Below are 18,851 nucleotides of genomic sequence, written 5' to 3' on the forward strand. Positions count from 1 at the left end.
ATCCATTTACAAGGCTTTGGTTAGCTGAGGCTATAGTAGAAGATACTTGCCCAAGATGCTATGCAATGGGACTGAACCTGGAACCATGTGGTTGGGAAGCAAGCTTTTTACCACACAGTCGCACCTGCGCCTATACATATATATATATATATATATATATATATATATATATATATATATATATATTTATATACACATACATACACACACCATTTTATGACAGATTCTATGTGGTTGATCAATCTGCTAGAATGATAGCCAAATCTCACTCAAACAACACCCTTACAGTCTTAAAAATGAACAGACACATTGCACGTGTAGGAAAAAAATAGGGCAATCTCAGCAAAAATATCTTTGATCATAAATCTGCCCAATCAGGGCTAACCATGGACTAAATAACGACAATAACAGTGTATATTATTCTATAGTACAGTTTAGATTCCAAAACATCCAATGTTTCTACATCAGCAATTTAATGGATTTGGAAATAAAACACCAGCACACACACACACCTTCAATGCCACTTGAGTATTCTCAAATTAGTCATTAATAACCTCTATAAGTACATTTGCATATATACATGTGTGTCTGTGTGTGTGTGTGTGTGTGTGTGTATATGTATATATATATATATACACACACACGTGTGTGTGTCCTATAACTAGGTTACATATTAATGTGTATAAGTAAAATATATATATATACATATATATTATTCCTTCAAATAATTATATATATATATATATATATATATATATATATATATATATATGCACACACCCGTGCATGCACACATGCACACACACACACAAACAACAAACGTACACATGCAAATACAAATAGTCACACGTAAGTATTAATCACAAATATCAGAAGTTTGTACCACATGTATGACACATCACACACACACATTACATTCAAACATTCACATGCCTGTATGTGAATCATTGACTGGAGTTTACTTCTAACATAAACACACGGATAGAAGAAAGAAAAAATATTCAGGTTCTTGTCGGAAATATACAATGAAGATGAAAATATCTTTATAATACACGCACGAAAAAATACCTAATACCCCCTTCACACAAACACACAAGCAGACAAATACTACAAAACACACACACAACTTTGCCTTCATCGAACAGAAAGCGGGAGTAAAAAACGTGGTTTGTTAAGCAACGAAAAGGGCAGATGGAAGAAAGGAAGAAAAAGAAATGGAAGTGGAAAGGCTCCCATTTACATACCGGCTCTACCCTAGAAATGGGTCTGGATTTTCTTGGGCGACCCCTATTCTCTGGTTTCATGAAATACATTGATGCAACAAACAATCCACATATTGCATCATGATAGGATCGGCTGAGTGGTATATCCATCATCGTAATTCGGTTGTAAAACCATTTTTTTTTTGTTTTTCTTTTTGAAGGGGTGGATACTTCTCTGGGTGGGGGGAAGAGGAACGGTAGGTGGGGGTGTTTTTGTTTTTGCCTTGTTTGTTTGTTTGTCTTGAAGCAGGTTGTTGTGATTTGGGAGATATTTTTGTGTTATTTCATTATTTCCTCCGTATTTGCAGGAATATAAACACTTTCCAAACGATTCCACACTGATTAGATGTTTGGTTAGGTAGGCAGTTAGTTCGTTAGATAGTTATTTACTTCTAAATTACAATACCTGAACAACAAACACCATCAACAATAACAATGATGAGAATAGTAGCAGCAGAAGAAATAGTAGTAGTAATAACAGCAACAACAACAGGGATAACGTTGACAACAATAACAACAATAATTTTATAGAAATTCCAATTAACCCTTTTTACTGACTGTGTTTTGGGGGATTGATTTTTTTTTTTTTGTAGAGTTGTTTGATTTCTTTTTGTTTGTTTTTGGTGATGATGCTAGCAGTTGTTTTTGTTTTTGACTCCCCTCTCTAACGTTCTCAGTCTGTCTTTCTTTCTTACATAGTCATACACCGAAGCTGAGAATTAAATAATGCGGCATGTTCCAAACATCCCAGCAGAACGGAATCACGTTTCTGCTCACTAGAAACAAAATAGACGAACGGCGAGGACCAAAATATCGGGAAGTTTAGTCGAGGCAAATAGAGCGAGGAAAATAAAAATAAAATATGATAATATATAAAAATGTCTTCTTTTTTTTTTTTTTTGTTTTCTATTAAAGACTAACAAAAATAAATATCACACATGCATGCAATAAGAATACCAGCGATATCAATTTGAGTCTCAAGAAATGATAATTAAATATTATTAATAATAATGAAAGAAATAAAAAGAAAATGAATTTCTATGTTGGGTGGGGGGTAAGACTGAGGAATTATGATGGAAAGATTTGATTTAGGAAATAACTTGTAATCTTTGTTGGTCTACAATTTCTTCTCCAGGCTAAAATATGCATGTCAACTTGACTAGAACTGACATCCATCATCAAACTCATATCTGTCAGTCACACTGGGCTCTGCAAGATGATGCCGTGGAAATGGTCCTCGATGGAGGTGGCGGTGGTGGTGGCGGCGGCAGTGATGGCAGCAGTGATGGTGGAACGGAATGGAATGGAATTAGTAGAATGTGCATGTGTGTGCAAAAAAAAAAAGGGAGTGAAGAAAAGAAGGTGATGAAGTGCACACCCTAAAAGCAAAATAAACACCGCGACCAAATGGAAACCTCATCGAATTATCAATTGCTCCACATATGACTATGCATGGGAGAATGGGATGAATGGAAATAGAATCGTCTAATTAGCAAGGTTGTGTTTATTGTTAATTTTCATTCCTTCCCTAACCTTTAATATATACCTTCCCTAACCTTTAATATATATTTATTTATACATTTATTTATTTTTATCTAGTAAAGTTTAACATTGTTTTTACCACAAAAATTTTCAATTAAAAACAAAATTTTTTTTTAAAGATTTAATTTATTTAAAAAATATTTTATACCTTTTTGTGTGTATATATCTTTTCTTAAATAAAACTATATTTCCTTTTGAAATTAAATTGGGTGTCATCAAGCTAAAATGAATGTGTACAGGAGAGGGGTATAAGTGGGTAGATGAGTATGTGTTTGTGTGTGTGTGTATGTATATATATAAAGATAATCAATTAATCAATAGATAAATAATATCATGCTATTTAAATCTAATATAATATAAACAAAAAACAAAAAAATCCAAAGAATATTTCAAATTTTTCAAATATTTAGACTCTGCAATTAATTTCCTTGAAACACTTCAATAATATTCATATGGAAAATTGATACAAAAAAAAATAAGGAAGAAAAAAGGTGAAATAATTTACAAAGAGAGAGAGAGAGGGAGGGAGAAATGAAGAAAGAAAGAAAAGCAAATTTTATTATTATTATTGCCAAAATTATTCCTTTCCCTTCTCGTGTTGGTCAGTTTTAAGACACAACATCAACAATCTGAGAAAGAAAGAAAAAACAATCAATGCCAACTTTTGAAACAAAAGAAATTTGTTGGAACCACAGATTACCATAGAAATCTAGTCTCTCTCTCCCACCTCTCTACCTCTGTCTGTCTGTCTGTCTCTCTCTCTTTTCTCTGACTCTCTGTCTCTCCTTCTCAACCTCTATTTCTTTATTTGAAACTGTATTCCATGAGTAAAGAATCAACTTAGTAATTTTACCATTAACAAATAGTGAACACTTAGATCAATAAAAGGGAGTGGAGAGAGAAATGCGGTGGAGTGGAAGTAACATTTTAGCTGCTGATGTAGGCGACAGTAGCAGCAGCAGCAGCAGCAGCAGGAGCAACCCTTTTTTGTCTTCTTCTTCTTCTTATTATTATTATTATTATTCAAACTGTACTGTGACGATACCACAACAAGCTGTGCAAGAAAAGGCATGGCAGAGAAAAGAAAAGAAGGGGAGAAGGAACAGAGAGAGAGAAAAGGAGAGAAAGGAGGAAAAGGAGAGAAAGGAGGAAAAGGAGAGAAAGGAGCAAAAGGAGTCAAGAGGAAAAGAGAGATTATAAGGTAGTGGAGAGGGAGAGCAATTTTTTTTTTTGTAGCTGGAAGATTGGAGATGGGGAGAATGAAAGAGAGCATTGGAAAGTTTTGAACAAGCAATTGCTTCTGACTGACTGTCTGTCTGTCTGTCTGTCTCTCTGTCTGTCTGTCTCTCTCTCTCTCTCTCTCTCTCTCTCGCCTCACCTTGTTATTGTGTTGATTGATAACACCAATGTAGTGTTACTGTTGTTTTTTGACACTCTTGTGGAAGATGATTCTACCAGGAAACAATGGAGAGAGGGAAAGAGAGAGAGACAGAGAGAGAGAAAGGAAGATACTAGCAGAATGAGAAAGAGACAGAGAGGGGAGAGAGAAATTATAAATGGTGATGGAGGAGAAAGAAAAAGAAAGAAAGGTAAAAGATATTGAAAGGAATGAAGAAAAGTGTATTTGTGAGTGTGTGTGAATGTGTGAGTGCATGAGTGAGTGTGAGTACAAGAAATGCATGTGAGTGAGCACATGTGAGTGTGGATGTGTGTGTGTCTGAGCTTGTGTGCATGAGTGTAACAGTGAGTATATCTGTATGTGCATATGTGTGTGCATACATGCATGTGTGATCTTGTGTGCATGAGTGTATCAGGGAGTGTGTGTGTGCGTGCACATGCATGTGCATGAGTGATTATGTATGTGTGTGTGTGTGTGCACATGCATGTGTGTCAAAGTGTGTGTGTGTGAGAGAGAGAGAATGAGAGAGAAGAAGAGGAAGCAAGAATACTGACAAAAGGTAATGTAGATGATAAATAACCCCCATCTTACATCAAATAAGACCATTTAACAAAAAAACGAAAAAAAAAACAAAAAAAAAAAAGAAACAAATGTAATGATGTAATAGGTAGAAGATTGATGATGAGAAGAATGAGAACCAAAACATCTCTTACAAAGAAATGCCATCATTAAGATCAGCAAAACACCATTTGTTTTAGTCTTTTCATCTGATTTGCTTCTCCAAAGACTCTTGGGCTATGAACTATATATTTTTTTCTTATGTCTACAAAATGGCTTTAAACTTGAGGAGAAGGATATAAAGAAAACGAGGAGGAGAGAAGGAAGAAGAAAAGGAGAAAAATATAGAGATGGATAAAGAGAAAAAAAAACATCAGAAAGTTTCGAATGACCATAAGAGTCTTTTCTGACAGATTTGTCTTTTATAAATTTTGCATAAGGTTAGAAATTTGAAAGAGAAAAAAAAATAAAGAAAAAAAAGCCCCAAGGACATAAAAAAAACAACAATAGCAAGAAGTGTCTTCTACTATAGCCTCGGGCTGACCAAAGCCTTGTGAGTGGATTTGGTAGACGGAATCTGAAAGAAGCCCGTCGTATATATGTATATATATATATGCATGTGTGTGTTTGTGTGTCTGTGTTTGTCCCCCTAGCATTGCTTGACAACCGATGCTGGTGTGTTTATGTCCCCGTTACTTATCGGTTTGGCAAAAGAGACCGATAGAATAAGTACTGGGTTTACAAAAAAAAGAATAAGTTCCGGGGTCGAGTTGCTCGATTAAAGGCGGTGCTCCAGCATGGCTGCAGTCAAATGACTGAAACAAGAAAAAGAGTAAAAGAGTATATGAACTCATTATTTCTAATAGAGTAATTTACAAGTCTGAGCAAGTCCATAGGTTCTTATGTTTCAATCAGGGACCCCCTTTTTTGAAATTTTTTTTTTTTATCTCATTCTCTCTTTCTCACTCCAAGGTCAAACCCTGCCTGAAAAATTTGTAAATCCCAATTTTAGAAAAAGGCCTGCTGCATTCCTGCATTATATCATACAAAGTGGCTATAAGTTTTGACAACAGGAAGGACATCTGGCTATAAAACCCAGCCTCAGTAAAAAAAAACTGTCCAATTGATGCCAGTGTGAAAAAGTAAACAAAAATGTTGTCGGAGGTAATGAAGATGATGATGAAAATGGCGATGGTGATAATGAAGGAGAATCTTGACTGAAACATTAGAACTTATGTCTCCATCCTACCTCCTCATCTCTTCTGCCTGAACTTCCTTTACAACTTCCTTAACTGAATTTTTCACCCATTACCAACCACCACCACCACCACCACCACCACCACTAATTTCATCTACCATCTTCCTTATTACTGAGGTTGATTAACCCTAGGTCAGACCTAACTAAACAGACGAATAAATCTATAATGACAGTCTTATTGAGCTAGTATATTTGTATATTAAAATCAATTTCTTTCAGGGGAACAAGAATTCCTAATCAACAGAAACTCTTAATTAAGGGTCAACCCCAACAGTACATGTTTACTGTTGATGTTGCTATTTCTTGCTCGTCCTCTTCCCCAGTAGTAGATGTTGTTGAATCTCAAGCTTAGTCTGGGCCCTGCCTGTCATTGAAGGTAATGAAACTACGACCAATTTGTCTTTTTTTTTTTCCAATATACAATGAACACATGATCACAGTATTCAACCTGTCCTTCTTTTCAAAGATATAGTTTGCGATTTCCAGCATGTCAAGTGTCCATAATGAAGTTCTTTCATTGCTTAATACACTTGGTACATAGCTGGCAATTTTCAGGGAAGGACAATAGATACCATCAACCCCAGTACTTCACAAGTATTTTATTTTGCTGACCTTGAAAGACAAAGTTGACCCTGGTAAGATTTGAACTCAAAATGTAAAGAGCTGGAACACATATAGCAAGGTGATTATTCTGATGCACTAATGTTGCTGCCAGCTCACCACCCACACACCTGGATAATAGTAACTTACCACTAACAACAGCAATTATGTAATGTTACACTGACACAACAGAATGAATCTTACTCTATTTTCCTATTCCGAGATAAACCTTTAACCCTTTCATTACCAACCCAGCTGAAACCAGCTCTGGCTCTGAGTACAAATGTCTTGTTTTTATAAGTTTTGAATAAAAATCTTCCACCAAACCTTAGTCACAATTTATGTTCCTAACACTAACTGAATGATAACTAAGTTATTTTACTAAATTCTTTGTTATCTTTAAAGTAATTCAAAGAAACACAGAGCATCTCAAAATAAATACAGTAACGAAAGGGTTAATAAATAACTACCCTGGACTTCAAATTGCTCATTTTAAAAAAAATTTCATCATTATTATTTTTTTTTTACTTTGCTTTTAAAAAAAGGGCTGTGCCCATTCCCACTTCTGGAGACTGAGATTGGCGAAGGGAGACTTCAGCCTAAATACTTGTAACAGAGTGATTGGCAGATTATTAAATGAGATTATATGTAGGGATCTGATAAAGACACTAAAATGCCAGTTGGTGAGGTTAAACTGCATGATTACTGGATTAAGATCATCTTACAGCAAGTGAGAATTGAGAAAATTTAGGATTTAAAATTTAAACAGATAACATATTGGGATTTGCCAAAGCAGCCATGGACAAAACTGTAACCCACAGGATTTTCTGAATGGTATGCCTAACAAAAAAATTACTTTTAACCTTTTTAGTGGTGCAGCCCACAACATGACAAACCATGTCTCATGCAGCCTGCTTCTTGAGAAAGATTGTCCATGCCTGTGATAAAAGGCACCAGAAGGCAATCTGATGGTGTGAAACTGGATGGATACAGGATTAAGACTATCTTTCCAACAGCAAGTGAGAATTTGAAAAACTTAAGATTTACAATTAAACCAGATTATATGTTGTATTAGATATACTTCAGAGACTATTGCCTTCAGCTGTGAAGCGTAACAGATTAAACTCGTTGACAACTAGAAGGAACCAGATAGATTCTATGTAAAAATCAAATACACATAATGCTGCCAATAGCACAGAGTATGGAAAGGTTTAAAGAAAATTCCTAAAATGAAATGATAACTTTTAGATGGAGTCAGAAATGAAATGATAATAGCGTTATCAGATTTCATCGACTCAAAACTCAAAATGAAAGCCAAGAACATTCAAAAAGGCAAAAAAAAAGTAACAAGAAAGAAAAAAAGAAAAATGTAACTCTAGATTCAGTTAACCATTAAAAGTTGACTAACAACATGCATTGCCGGGTAGAAAGTAAATTACGTACTCCGATATGAAAAGTGCAATGATTCCAATTTAGGCAGTTAGAAAGAACTAAAAAAAAAAAACAAAAACAAAAACAAAGACAAAATTTACTCGCTCGCTTTTAGCTGTTGTTGACACTTTAGCCTGTAGAGATGATAGTATCTAGCTATTGATTTGTCCCTGTAGTGTAGATGAAATGGAGAGATGATGGATGATGTTGATGGTGGTGGTGGTGGTGCAGAGAAATAACTAGGCCAATCCTGCGTTAGCCTTATCGTTTCAAGAATCTAAAGAACTACAACATTACTTTGTCAGCCAATCAATGAAGAGAGAGAATTTTCTGATCAGAAGACATTCTAAGAATTTCTCGAGGTATTATTATTTGGTTTAAAAACATTGAGCGAGAGAGAGAGAGAGAGAGAGAGAGGCAGAGACAGACAAACAGACAGATAGATAGAGGGAGAGAATAAATATCTGATCAAAGACATCTGTTTATATTTAAAATATTCATGGGATAACTTCAGATTTATTGTGATTTGTTTATTTATTTATCATTTTGTTTTTAATGTCCTACCACTAAATAATAGGGGGTGGAAATAATTGAATTACAGTTTTATTATAATTATTATTTTGTAGGTAGATTTATAAAAAATGCTTTAAAAGTATTTTTAAAAATTTGCCTCAAAAAAGGAAAGAACATGAATATTTTGTTCTAAAAGAAACAAACTTTTTTTGATATTTTCAAATATATTTTGATGGAAAAAATATCACTAAATATGTGTATTTATCTAAATTTATCTATATTTATCAATATGTATTTATAACGTGATCAACATGAATTAACTGCTTAAAGTAGGTTTTGTTTTTTGCTTTTCTATTTTTTTTTTTGTGTATGTAATCTGAAGAAAACATCAGTGGATGATAATCTGCTATAGAAACAACACAGGAGATTATTAGAGGATGATCCATACATTTGTCAAACAATATTAAGGGCCCAACTCCACATTGTAGGAAAAGTATAAACATACCAAGAAATGCAGCAGTCAGAACTGAAAGTTACAAACAGGTTGCAGTCAAGGGCTTTTTTGCTTTTTTGATTTTTAAGCTCCCTACACAATTAAATTTACAACAATTTCATTATTTTTCTTTTTATAAATTGGTCATGTGGTTGAAAAGTTTGCTTCAAAACCATATGGATTTGAGCTCACACCTGGTATGCAGCACCAAGGGCAAGTATCTTCTGGGCTAAATTAACAACATATTGTGAGAGGACATGGTAAGCAGAAACTGAGCAGATGTCTGTGCTGATTGTAAACAAGTGTTACTGTCATATAAGCAGTGTCAGTCACATGCAGTCTTCAGTGAAAAACATACCCAGCCATTGTGTTGCTTGTGTTCAAAGGACCAAGAAGAGAAATATTACTCTACTTGGAAACAAGTATTGGCGACATAAAGAGCATCTCACAATAGAAAATCTGTTTCAAGAAATTTCATCTGACTTGAACAAGCACGGAAAAGTAAGCATTAAAATGATGATGATGATAAATATATATATAAATATAGGAACAGGCATGGCCATGTGGTAAGAAGTTTGGTTCCCAACCACATGATTTTGGGCTCAGTCCCACTGTATGGCACCTTGGGCGAGTGTCTCCTGCTATAGCCTCAGGCTGACCAAAGCATTGTGAGCAGGTTTAGTAGATGGACACTGAAAGAAGCCTGTTGTATATGTGTGTGTATCTTTGTGTCTATGTTTGTCCCCCACCACCACCACCACCACCACTTGACAACTGGTGTTGATGTGTTTATGTCCTCGTAACTTAACAGTTCAGCAAAAGTGACTGATAGAATAAGTACCAGGCTTAAAAAGACTAAAATTCTTCAAAAGATAAAAGATATATATATAACATCATTGTTTTAACATCCACTTTTCTGTGCTTGCATGGGTCAGATAGAATTTTGTGGAATCAGATCTTTCTATAACTAGATGCCCTTCCTGATGCCAACCATCACCTGTTTCAAAGTGAGATATTATTACCCCATGACCAGATATGTTCTTAACGAAAAATTGTGAACAAAGGACCCTGTTTGCATAACAGAGATATTCACTTCCAACTACCACATGGTGTTAAGGCAAGGAACCAGTAAAATATACACACACATATATACATAACAAGCTACTTTCAGTTTCTGTCCACCAAATTTACTCACAAGCCTTTGATCAGCCTGGAGCTATAGGAGAAGACACTTGCCCAAGGTACCTGTGTGTGTGTGTGTGTAAACTGCTTATTTTACTTTCATATTTCCATACTAGCATGTTTTCAATGAAGATTTATTACTGTGATACTATTTAACAGCTATTTCTGTTGCTAACTCTTACTGATTTTTTGAGCAAGGGATTTTTTTATTCCACGTGTTTTTAAATGTGCAGAGCTACAGGACAATTTTTTAATAGGAAATATAAATATAACCTCACCATTTGGACTCAAATAATTTCATGAAAAATTTCAAGAAAGATTGTTTACATTTCATGTTATACACATACAAGAGGAAACTGTATGAAAACTCATGTGTGCATGTGTGTGTTTGTCTCTTTCTCTCTCTTTCTCTCTCTCTCTCTCTCTCTCTGTACCTTGTCTTTATGCGATGTTGCTTTTAACATGGCACCAGCACTGGTATCAATTCTGCTGTGACAAACAAGTCTTCTTAAGTACAGCAATGCACCAGATATCTCAGTCCTTAGCCATGCTTTCATAAGACTCAGATGTTTCTTTATTTACATCCTCTTTAACTCAGCAGAGTTTGACAAAATAGGGACCAACAGATTAAATGCCTGTCTTAAAAACATAAATACAAGAGTTGATGTGATTGACTAAAGCCCTTCAAAGTGGTATCCCAGTATGGCCACAATCCAATGATTGAAACAAGCAGAACATTAAGTTGTTTTAAAATAGTTTGTAAATTCGGATAAACTTGTATGCCATGGAAAGAAGCAAAAGAAAAAGAAGACAGGATGGCCTTGGCTGGAAGGCCTTTAATCATACATCTGTTGAATTAAGAATGACATGGGAGTTAAACAACAACAGCACCATCAACAACTTGCAGTCATATTAAACCTGGATCAAGAAATTTGAATGGCAATTGGCTTAAAGCCATATATTTTTTTTAATGCCGCATCATAAAAAAAGGGGAAGACAACGCATCAACGATGACTAAACAGGGAATACAGAGTTCTTGTCATTGATCACAATCATGAAAATTTCCTCTGAGGCAGGAAATTGCGTTTTAAATTCTCTCTTAAACCCAGTGAGATTAAAAGAATTTTTTCTTTACTCACTCCACCCATAACAAGCGCTCTCTCTCTCTCTCTTCGTTCCTGCTGCAGTGACATGCAGAAACTGCACCTACCCATCACCTATCTCTCTCTCTTTCTCTCTCCCTTTGTCACCCTATCTAATCTTACCTTCCTATGTATCTATATCTATAACCCAGTGAGGCACAAGGACAGCTCATTTCTTACATCAATACCTAGCAGCACACCACAGATAAAAGCATCCACCAATTACTCAGTTGGCTAGCAATAGCAGCCAAATCTCCCACAAAACACATTCCAATCTCAAAATAAAAAATAAAAAACATAAATTGGATAATATATTCATATATATATATATATTTATTTTTATTTATTTTATTTTTATTTTATCTAGTTTCAGCTCACGAGCTGTGGCCATGCTGGGGCACCACCATATATATATATATATATAATATATATATATATATATATATAGACTACACACATACCCCACCCCTAAAACACATGGCATGGTTACGCCTGCCGAGTCTTTGATCATAAGTCTGTTTGATCAGAGTTGAACTGGGACTAAACAAACAACAACATAACGCCCTCCCTATCACTCTCTCTCATCCGAGTGAGCACACTTACTTCCATTCCAGTGAACTGCAGAGTTGTGCATCTCTCCCTCTTTCACTCCATTCCCAAATGCAGTGAGTGGTGCACAGTCAATTTCTCTCCCCTCCTACCACCTAAACCAACGATAATCAATGTCAATAAGACATTTAAAGGCATTGGATTGCTAGAATTGGTAAAGCAGCAGCTACAGAAAATATTTAAAAAAAAAAAAAAAAATGCCTTGCAGTGTTTAGTTATGGGCCCTTTACATTCTCAGTTCAACTGTGGGATCAATAAAATAATAAAATGTCAGTCACATACTGGGATCGACAAGTATTGGGGCCGATTTAATCCACGAGACCATTGGCCTAGTGTCAATATGAGAAATTAATATGACAATCAAAGAAACAGTAGGACAGATATAGTTAAACAGGGGTTTCAAGTTCACTGAGTAATATAATAAATATATATATATATAATATATATATATATGTGTGTGTGTGTGTGTGTGTGTGTGTATATATATATATATATATTATATATATATATATAGACTACACACATACCCCACCCCTAAAACACATGGCATGGTTACGCCTGCCGAGTCTTTGATCATAAGTCTGTTTGATCAGAGTTGAACTGGGACTAAACAAACAACAACATAACGCCCTCCCTATCACTCTCTCTCATCCGAGTGAGCACACTTACTTCCATTCCAGTGAACTGCAGAGTTGTGCATCTCTCCCTCTTTCACTCCATTCCCAAATGCAGTGAGTGGTGCACAGTCAATTTCTCTCCCCTCCTACCACCTAAACCAACGATAATCAATGTCAATAAGACATTTAAAGGCATTGGATTGCTAGAATTGGTAAAGCAGCAGCTACAGAAAATATTAAAAAAAAAAAAAAAAAAATGCCTTGCAGTGTTTAGTTATGGGCCCTTTACATTCTCAGTTCAACTGTGGGATCAATAAAATAATAAAATGTCAGCCACATACTGGGATCGACAAGTATTGGGGCCGATTTAATCCACGAGACCATTGGCCTAGTGTCAATATGAGAAATTAATATGACAATCAAAGAAACAGTAGGACAGATATAGTTAAACAGGGGTTTCAAGTTCACTGAGTAATATAATAAATATATATATATATATATATGTGTGTGTGTGTGTGTGTGTGTGTATATATATATATATATATATGTGTGTGTGTGTGTGTGTGTGTATATATATATATATATATGTGTGTGTGTGTATATATATATATATGTGTATATATATATATGTATATATATATGTATATACACACATCCATACATCATCATTGTGTGCATATATGTCTACATTTATATTTACATATATATCACCATCATTGTATATATATATATATATATATATATATATATATCATCATCATTTTCCCACGCTGGCATGTGTTGGATGGTTTGATATCTGATGAACCAAGGGGCTGTACCAAGCTCTAAAGTTTGCTTTGGTATGGTTTCTACAGCTTGATGGCCTTCCTAAAGCTAACTTCTTCACACAGAGTTTACTGGGTGCTTTTTACAAGACACCAGCAGTAGTAAGATCACAAGGCCGTTGTGAATGGTTAATGAGAGCCTAGGAAAAGTGAATATTATAAGGGTGATAGGAGGAGAGGTAAGTCAGTCTGGTGGTCAGAGATAGAGGTAGGATAAGACCTGCCAGTTTCATGGATCACAGGCCACCGTAACACAGAAAAAACAATGGTGTGCTGTGAACATCCACTTATTTGTTTCAGGCACAGTATATCTAAGACTACATTATCTCATGTGTCCTTTCATTTTTCAAGATAGTAGGGTAGTAGTAATCCAAAATAGATTTTGTTACTTTTTCTTGTAGGACAAGTGACCATACACAGCTCCCACAATAATTCATCCTATATGAGATGGCAAGGACAAGAGCTAAGTTTCAACCTGAAATTATGTTTCATTCAATGGCATTCTAGCTGTGACTATGCCCTTTTCTTTAGCACAGTATATCTAAGACTACATTATCTCAAGTGTCCTTCCACTCAGACAGTATATCCAAAAGTTATTTGCTTGTGTCTTGGGTACACACCTTTTCCTATTTTTATTTTGCAGACTTGATTGTCTCGTTAAGTTCACTTCCCAGCCACAAGGTTTCTGATGCAGTCTCACTACATAGCATTTTGAGTAAGGGTCTTTTTCAATAGCCCCTAGCCAACAGAAACTCTCTCTCTCTCTCTCTCCTTGTCTTCATACCATATGGTGATGGTAAGCAATTGTTACTGTCATACAAATGGTGTCATTTGTTTCCTGCCTTCATAAAGTCATGTTTGGGTATAGGAAAATATCACCTTGGGTGGAAACTGGTGAATATTAACCCTTTTGTTATCAACCTGGCTGAAACTGCCTCTGGCTCGGTAGTACAAATGTCTTGTTTTCAAAAATTCTGAATTAAAATCTTCCACCAAACCTTAGTCACAATTTATGTTCCTAACACTAACTTAATGATGACTAAGTTATTTTACTAAATTCTTTGTTATATTTAAAATTAATTGGAAGAAACACAGAGCATCTTAAAATAACACTAGCTTAATGATGACTAAGTTATTTTACTAAATTCTTTGTTATATTTATATTTAATTGAAAGAAACACAGAGCATCTCAAAAGAAATACAGTAACAAAAGGATGTCCAGTCATGCAAGTGTGGAAAGTAAATGTGAACATGATGATGATAACGATGATGACAATGTGTCTTTCCAAGATAGATAAAACCTATATATTTTTATTGATACAAATATCATCACCACATCAATTTAGAAATACGCATACACAGAGACACTTCCGTTTTACAGAACAGATACAACAAATTATAATAACAATGGAAAAATAAAGAATTAAAAAAGAAACGTTAGAATAAAATAAAATAAAATAACAAACATGTCAAATCGTTGAATTAAATCCAAACGTAGGTGTAAAGAAAAAGAATGCACATACGCAAACACACTCACACATACAATACAAGACATAACTGTCTAATATTCATTGATATGATTACAAGCCAGTCAGAATTTAAAATGAGATTCATTGAAATATTCCTGCTAAAATGTTTTAGTTTGGTATAAATGCAAATTTCTGTCAATTTTATGTCAAATTTAAAACTTTTTTTGTTTCTTTTCACTCCAAGATTATAATATATATATATCCTTTTCAATCTCTAGGTTAATATGATTTTCCCAATGTAAGGTAATAGCCGTATCAGTTATGGAATTGCTTCATTTGGACATATCAGCATAATCTTTCTTGATAAACAAGACATTATATACATTCTAAATATACAGAGGGTGGTTCTGGGGTCATAGCGAGGATGACAACAACAAAAGAAAATATCTACAAAAAGGAAATAGATATTACAAAAACAAAAATAGATTTTCTTTTAGAATGCATTTTGTGAAATAACACACAACCCCCAATAATAGGAATTAATAAAAATTAACAAAAAAGAAAGAAGAGATATATGAGTGAAAGATTATGTAAGAGATGGCTTAATTGAAGCTATGAAAATGTGAGGTATTGACTGGGACAACTGATATAATGTGCTAAAAAGGATAAATATTTTCATATCAAAAACTGATAAAAATAAAGCATTTTAGACTTTTTAAAAAAAATATTACCACGAAAAGAAACAAAACAAATACGAATAAAAAAAACTATGCAAATTTTAATCCAAACTTTTTGAAGATATTCCCTGGAAAATTTTATTCTGGATTTCATTTTATTGTAACTTAATGAAAATGTAAATATAAAGGAGTGGCTGTGTGGTAAGAAGCTTGTTTCCCAACCACATGATTCTGGGTTCAGTCCCAGAATCATGTGGCACTTTGGGCTACTAGTAATACTACTACTACTAATAATAATAATAATAATAATAGTAATGATGATAATAATAATTACAACAACAACACTGATAACAATAACAATAATGATGATAATGCTCGTGTTGGTATTGATACTAGAAACGACAGTAATAATAGCAGCAATATTACGATTGATTCACTTAATACCACCCTAGCCACTACCAGCACTACCTCATCTCTCCAATTAACCACCGTAGAATCAATAACTGCAACTGCAGATCCAGGACAGATTGCCCGCTGCAAGCCTAATGCAGAAGATTCAACGTTGTATACCGATGCCCTGTTCACAACATGGTAAATAACTCCTGTAGCTACTACAGTGGTTCTAGCACCAATTTTAAACAAAGGTATTACACACATTTAAACTCATTTAAATATAAGGAGAATAGTAATTCCACATCACTAGCCAGCCATATACACCATCTAATTAATAGAAAAATACAGTATAAACTTTCCTGGGCTATAATAGATTTGGATACCCCATATCAGGGCCAACATTCTAGTTGTGAACTTTGCTTAAAGAAGCTATCAAAATTCTAACTCACAACTCACCACAATTGCTTAATAAATATGAGGCCTTCACTACATGTAAGAACAAATTCTTCTGCACTTTTAAATTCTTTCATAAAACTAAATGTAAGCTCACCCCCACATACATACCTATATGATCATTAATGCATACCCCTTCTATATCTCTATAACTCTTATTTCTACCTTATGTCCTACCTCATACTTATCTACCGTACCTCATCACACTATGAGATAAATATTAACTCTTCAATTTATCCTTAATTCAATAAATCTCCTACTTTAAACCTATAACTCTAACTCCCACTCATAAATAATTTAACATTCAACTAGCTCTTCTTTTCATAACTACCTATGCACACACCAACCCACTGCTAAAAATAGCTCTACAGCCACTGACCTTGGTCAGGATGGACACAAGCAATTGCTTCCAAATCTCCTCCCCGGTAGTAGATGTCTGGTTTGAAACTACCAGACATCTACTACTCTCTTTAAATTCCTTTCATTTTGCTCTATTTTTATTTACCCTATCTTCCTCTACCTCTTCATCATCTCTCTTATAATAATAAAATAATAATAATAATAATTGTGTACAGTGCTCAGGTGCACTACAACTCATCTAAAGTATATATATAATCAGGTGTAGTTTCGGCGGATTTCGGAAAGCATGAGGACCTTAAAGGATGCAGTGTCATGGCAGTCAACAACTGATGCAGGCAGTTTATTCCATGCTTCATTCCATGCTTATATTCTCAGCTACCCCTGTACACAATTCTTAGACACCATACACCTATGCACCTTACTTTCTCCTACAGCCAATCCTTAACCCCCCCCCCCACACACACACACACTTTATCTCTCTTTCTATTTATTTCCTTTTCTTTACTTTACTTTTACCAATTAACAGCCATCTCTGCTACCATTCTGTTATTGAATGTCTTTTTCTTGGTATGTCTATTATATCAGGACATTAACCCACATGGATATGTGCAGGATTGCACCTAACAACTTACGCTCATGAATTTATTGCAGGATTGCACCTAAGGGACACATGCTTTGATTTCCATAACTTCAGAAAGTTCTGCTATGAACTTTTATGCTTCTTTTTTCTTCTCTTTTTCCATCTCCTTATTCCTTTACTCCCTTCGTCTATGTTGTCATCTTATTGATATATACCATTCTCATTTTCCATATTTTTTCCCCTAATTTGTCTCTGATGACAGAATATCCCATAAACAGCTGGAAGATTCCAAATTTCTTCCTTTGATAATATTGTATGCAACTTGAGATGTTTGCCTTGCCTTAATGTTTGACATCCTGTTTAACAATTATATATATATATATATATATATATATATATGTATGTATGTATTTGTGTGTCTGTGTTTGTCCTCCCACCATCACTTGACAACTGATGTTAGTGTGTTTACATCCCCATAAACTGGCGGTTCAGCAAAAGAGACCGATAGAATAAATACTGAGCTTACAAAGAATAAGTCCTGGGGTCAATTTGTTCAACTAATGGCAGTGCTCCAGCAAATGACTCAAACAAGTAAGAGAATAGATAAAAGAAAAAATATTTATACACACACACATATTGTCACCATCAACTTTATCTCTCTTTCTAGTTCCATATCAATTACCCCCTACACACACTCACTTATATAATGCAAGGTAGCCATGTACCTCTTCTACAACAAAAGACCTGTTCCAGCCCCTTCCTCTCTTTTGCAAGCTACACAGTATCCTCCCTAGTGTTGGTGCCAATCCAAAAACAGCCAGAACAGTTTGTGATGTGGATGGTATTAGACAGCGAGCTGGCAGAAACATTAGCACGCTGAGCGAAATGCTTAGCGGTATTTCGTCTGCGTTACGTTGTGAGTTCAAATTCCGCCGAGGTCGACTTTGCCTTTCATCCTTTTGGGGTCGATAAATTAAGTACCAGTGGGGTCGATGTAATCGACTTAATACCAATGTCTGTCCTTGTTTGTCCCCTCTATGTTTAGCCCCTTGTGGGTAATAAAGAAATAGGTATTAGAGCATTCAGCAGTAGAAACCATGCCAAAGAAGACACATCAGATCTTGTCAGATTCTAAGATGAACTTTATATTATCCTACCCAAGGACATAAAATATCTATTTTTTTATAAATGCAGGCATGGCTGTATGGTAAGAAGTTTGCTTCCCAACAACATGGTTCCAAGTACAGTCCCACAGTGTAGAACCATGGGCAAGTGTCTTCTACTATAGCCTTGGGTCAACCAAAACCTTGTGAGTGGGTTTGGCAGAGGGAAACTGAAAGAAGCCTGTCATGTGTGTGAGTGTGTGTGTGTGTGTGCATGCACATGTTTTTGTGTATGTGTTTATCTTTCACCACAGCTTCACAATTGATGTTTGCGTGCTTACATTCCCATAGCTTATCAGTTCATTGAAAAAGACTGATAAAATAAG

At 34.9% G+C, this 18,851-nt stretch overlaps 1 protein-coding gene and 1 long non-coding RNA gene across 15 annotated transcripts in view; one reads left to right on the forward strand and one right to left on the reverse strand.

Moving 5' to 3' along the window:
• The window catches only part of LOC115223391 (multiple PDZ domain protein), a 758,365-nt gene that overhangs the window by 461,118 nt on the left and 278,396 nt on the right, over positions 1-18,851 (reverse strand). Inside the window, exon 1 of one of the 14 annotated variants that reach the window (XM_036512491.1) lies at positions 1,245-1,969. The exons of the other annotated variants lie outside the window; for them this stretch is intronic. Within the exon in view, the coding sequence (XP_036368384.1) occupies positions 1,245-1,376 (132 nt within the window). The 5' untranslated portion in view covers positions 1,377-1,969. Of the gene's footprint in view, positions 1-1,244; positions 1,970-18,851 lie in introns of those variants that run through there. 14 annotated transcript variants of the gene reach the window in all.
• Positions 904-2,141, forward strand: LOC118767620. Its single transcript, XR_005003541.1, has 2 exons — positions 904-1,363; positions 1,962-2,141. It is a non-coding gene; the product is annotated as an uncharacterized LOC118767620 (long non-coding RNA).

The sequence above is a fragment of the Octopus sinensis genome, linkage group LG23, assembly GCF_006345805.1.
Source record: "Octopus sinensis linkage group LG23, ASM634580v1, whole genome shotgun sequence".
In the NCBI taxonomy this organism is placed as follows: Eukaryota; Metazoa; Mollusca; class Cephalopoda; order Octopoda; family Octopodidae; genus Octopus; species Octopus sinensis.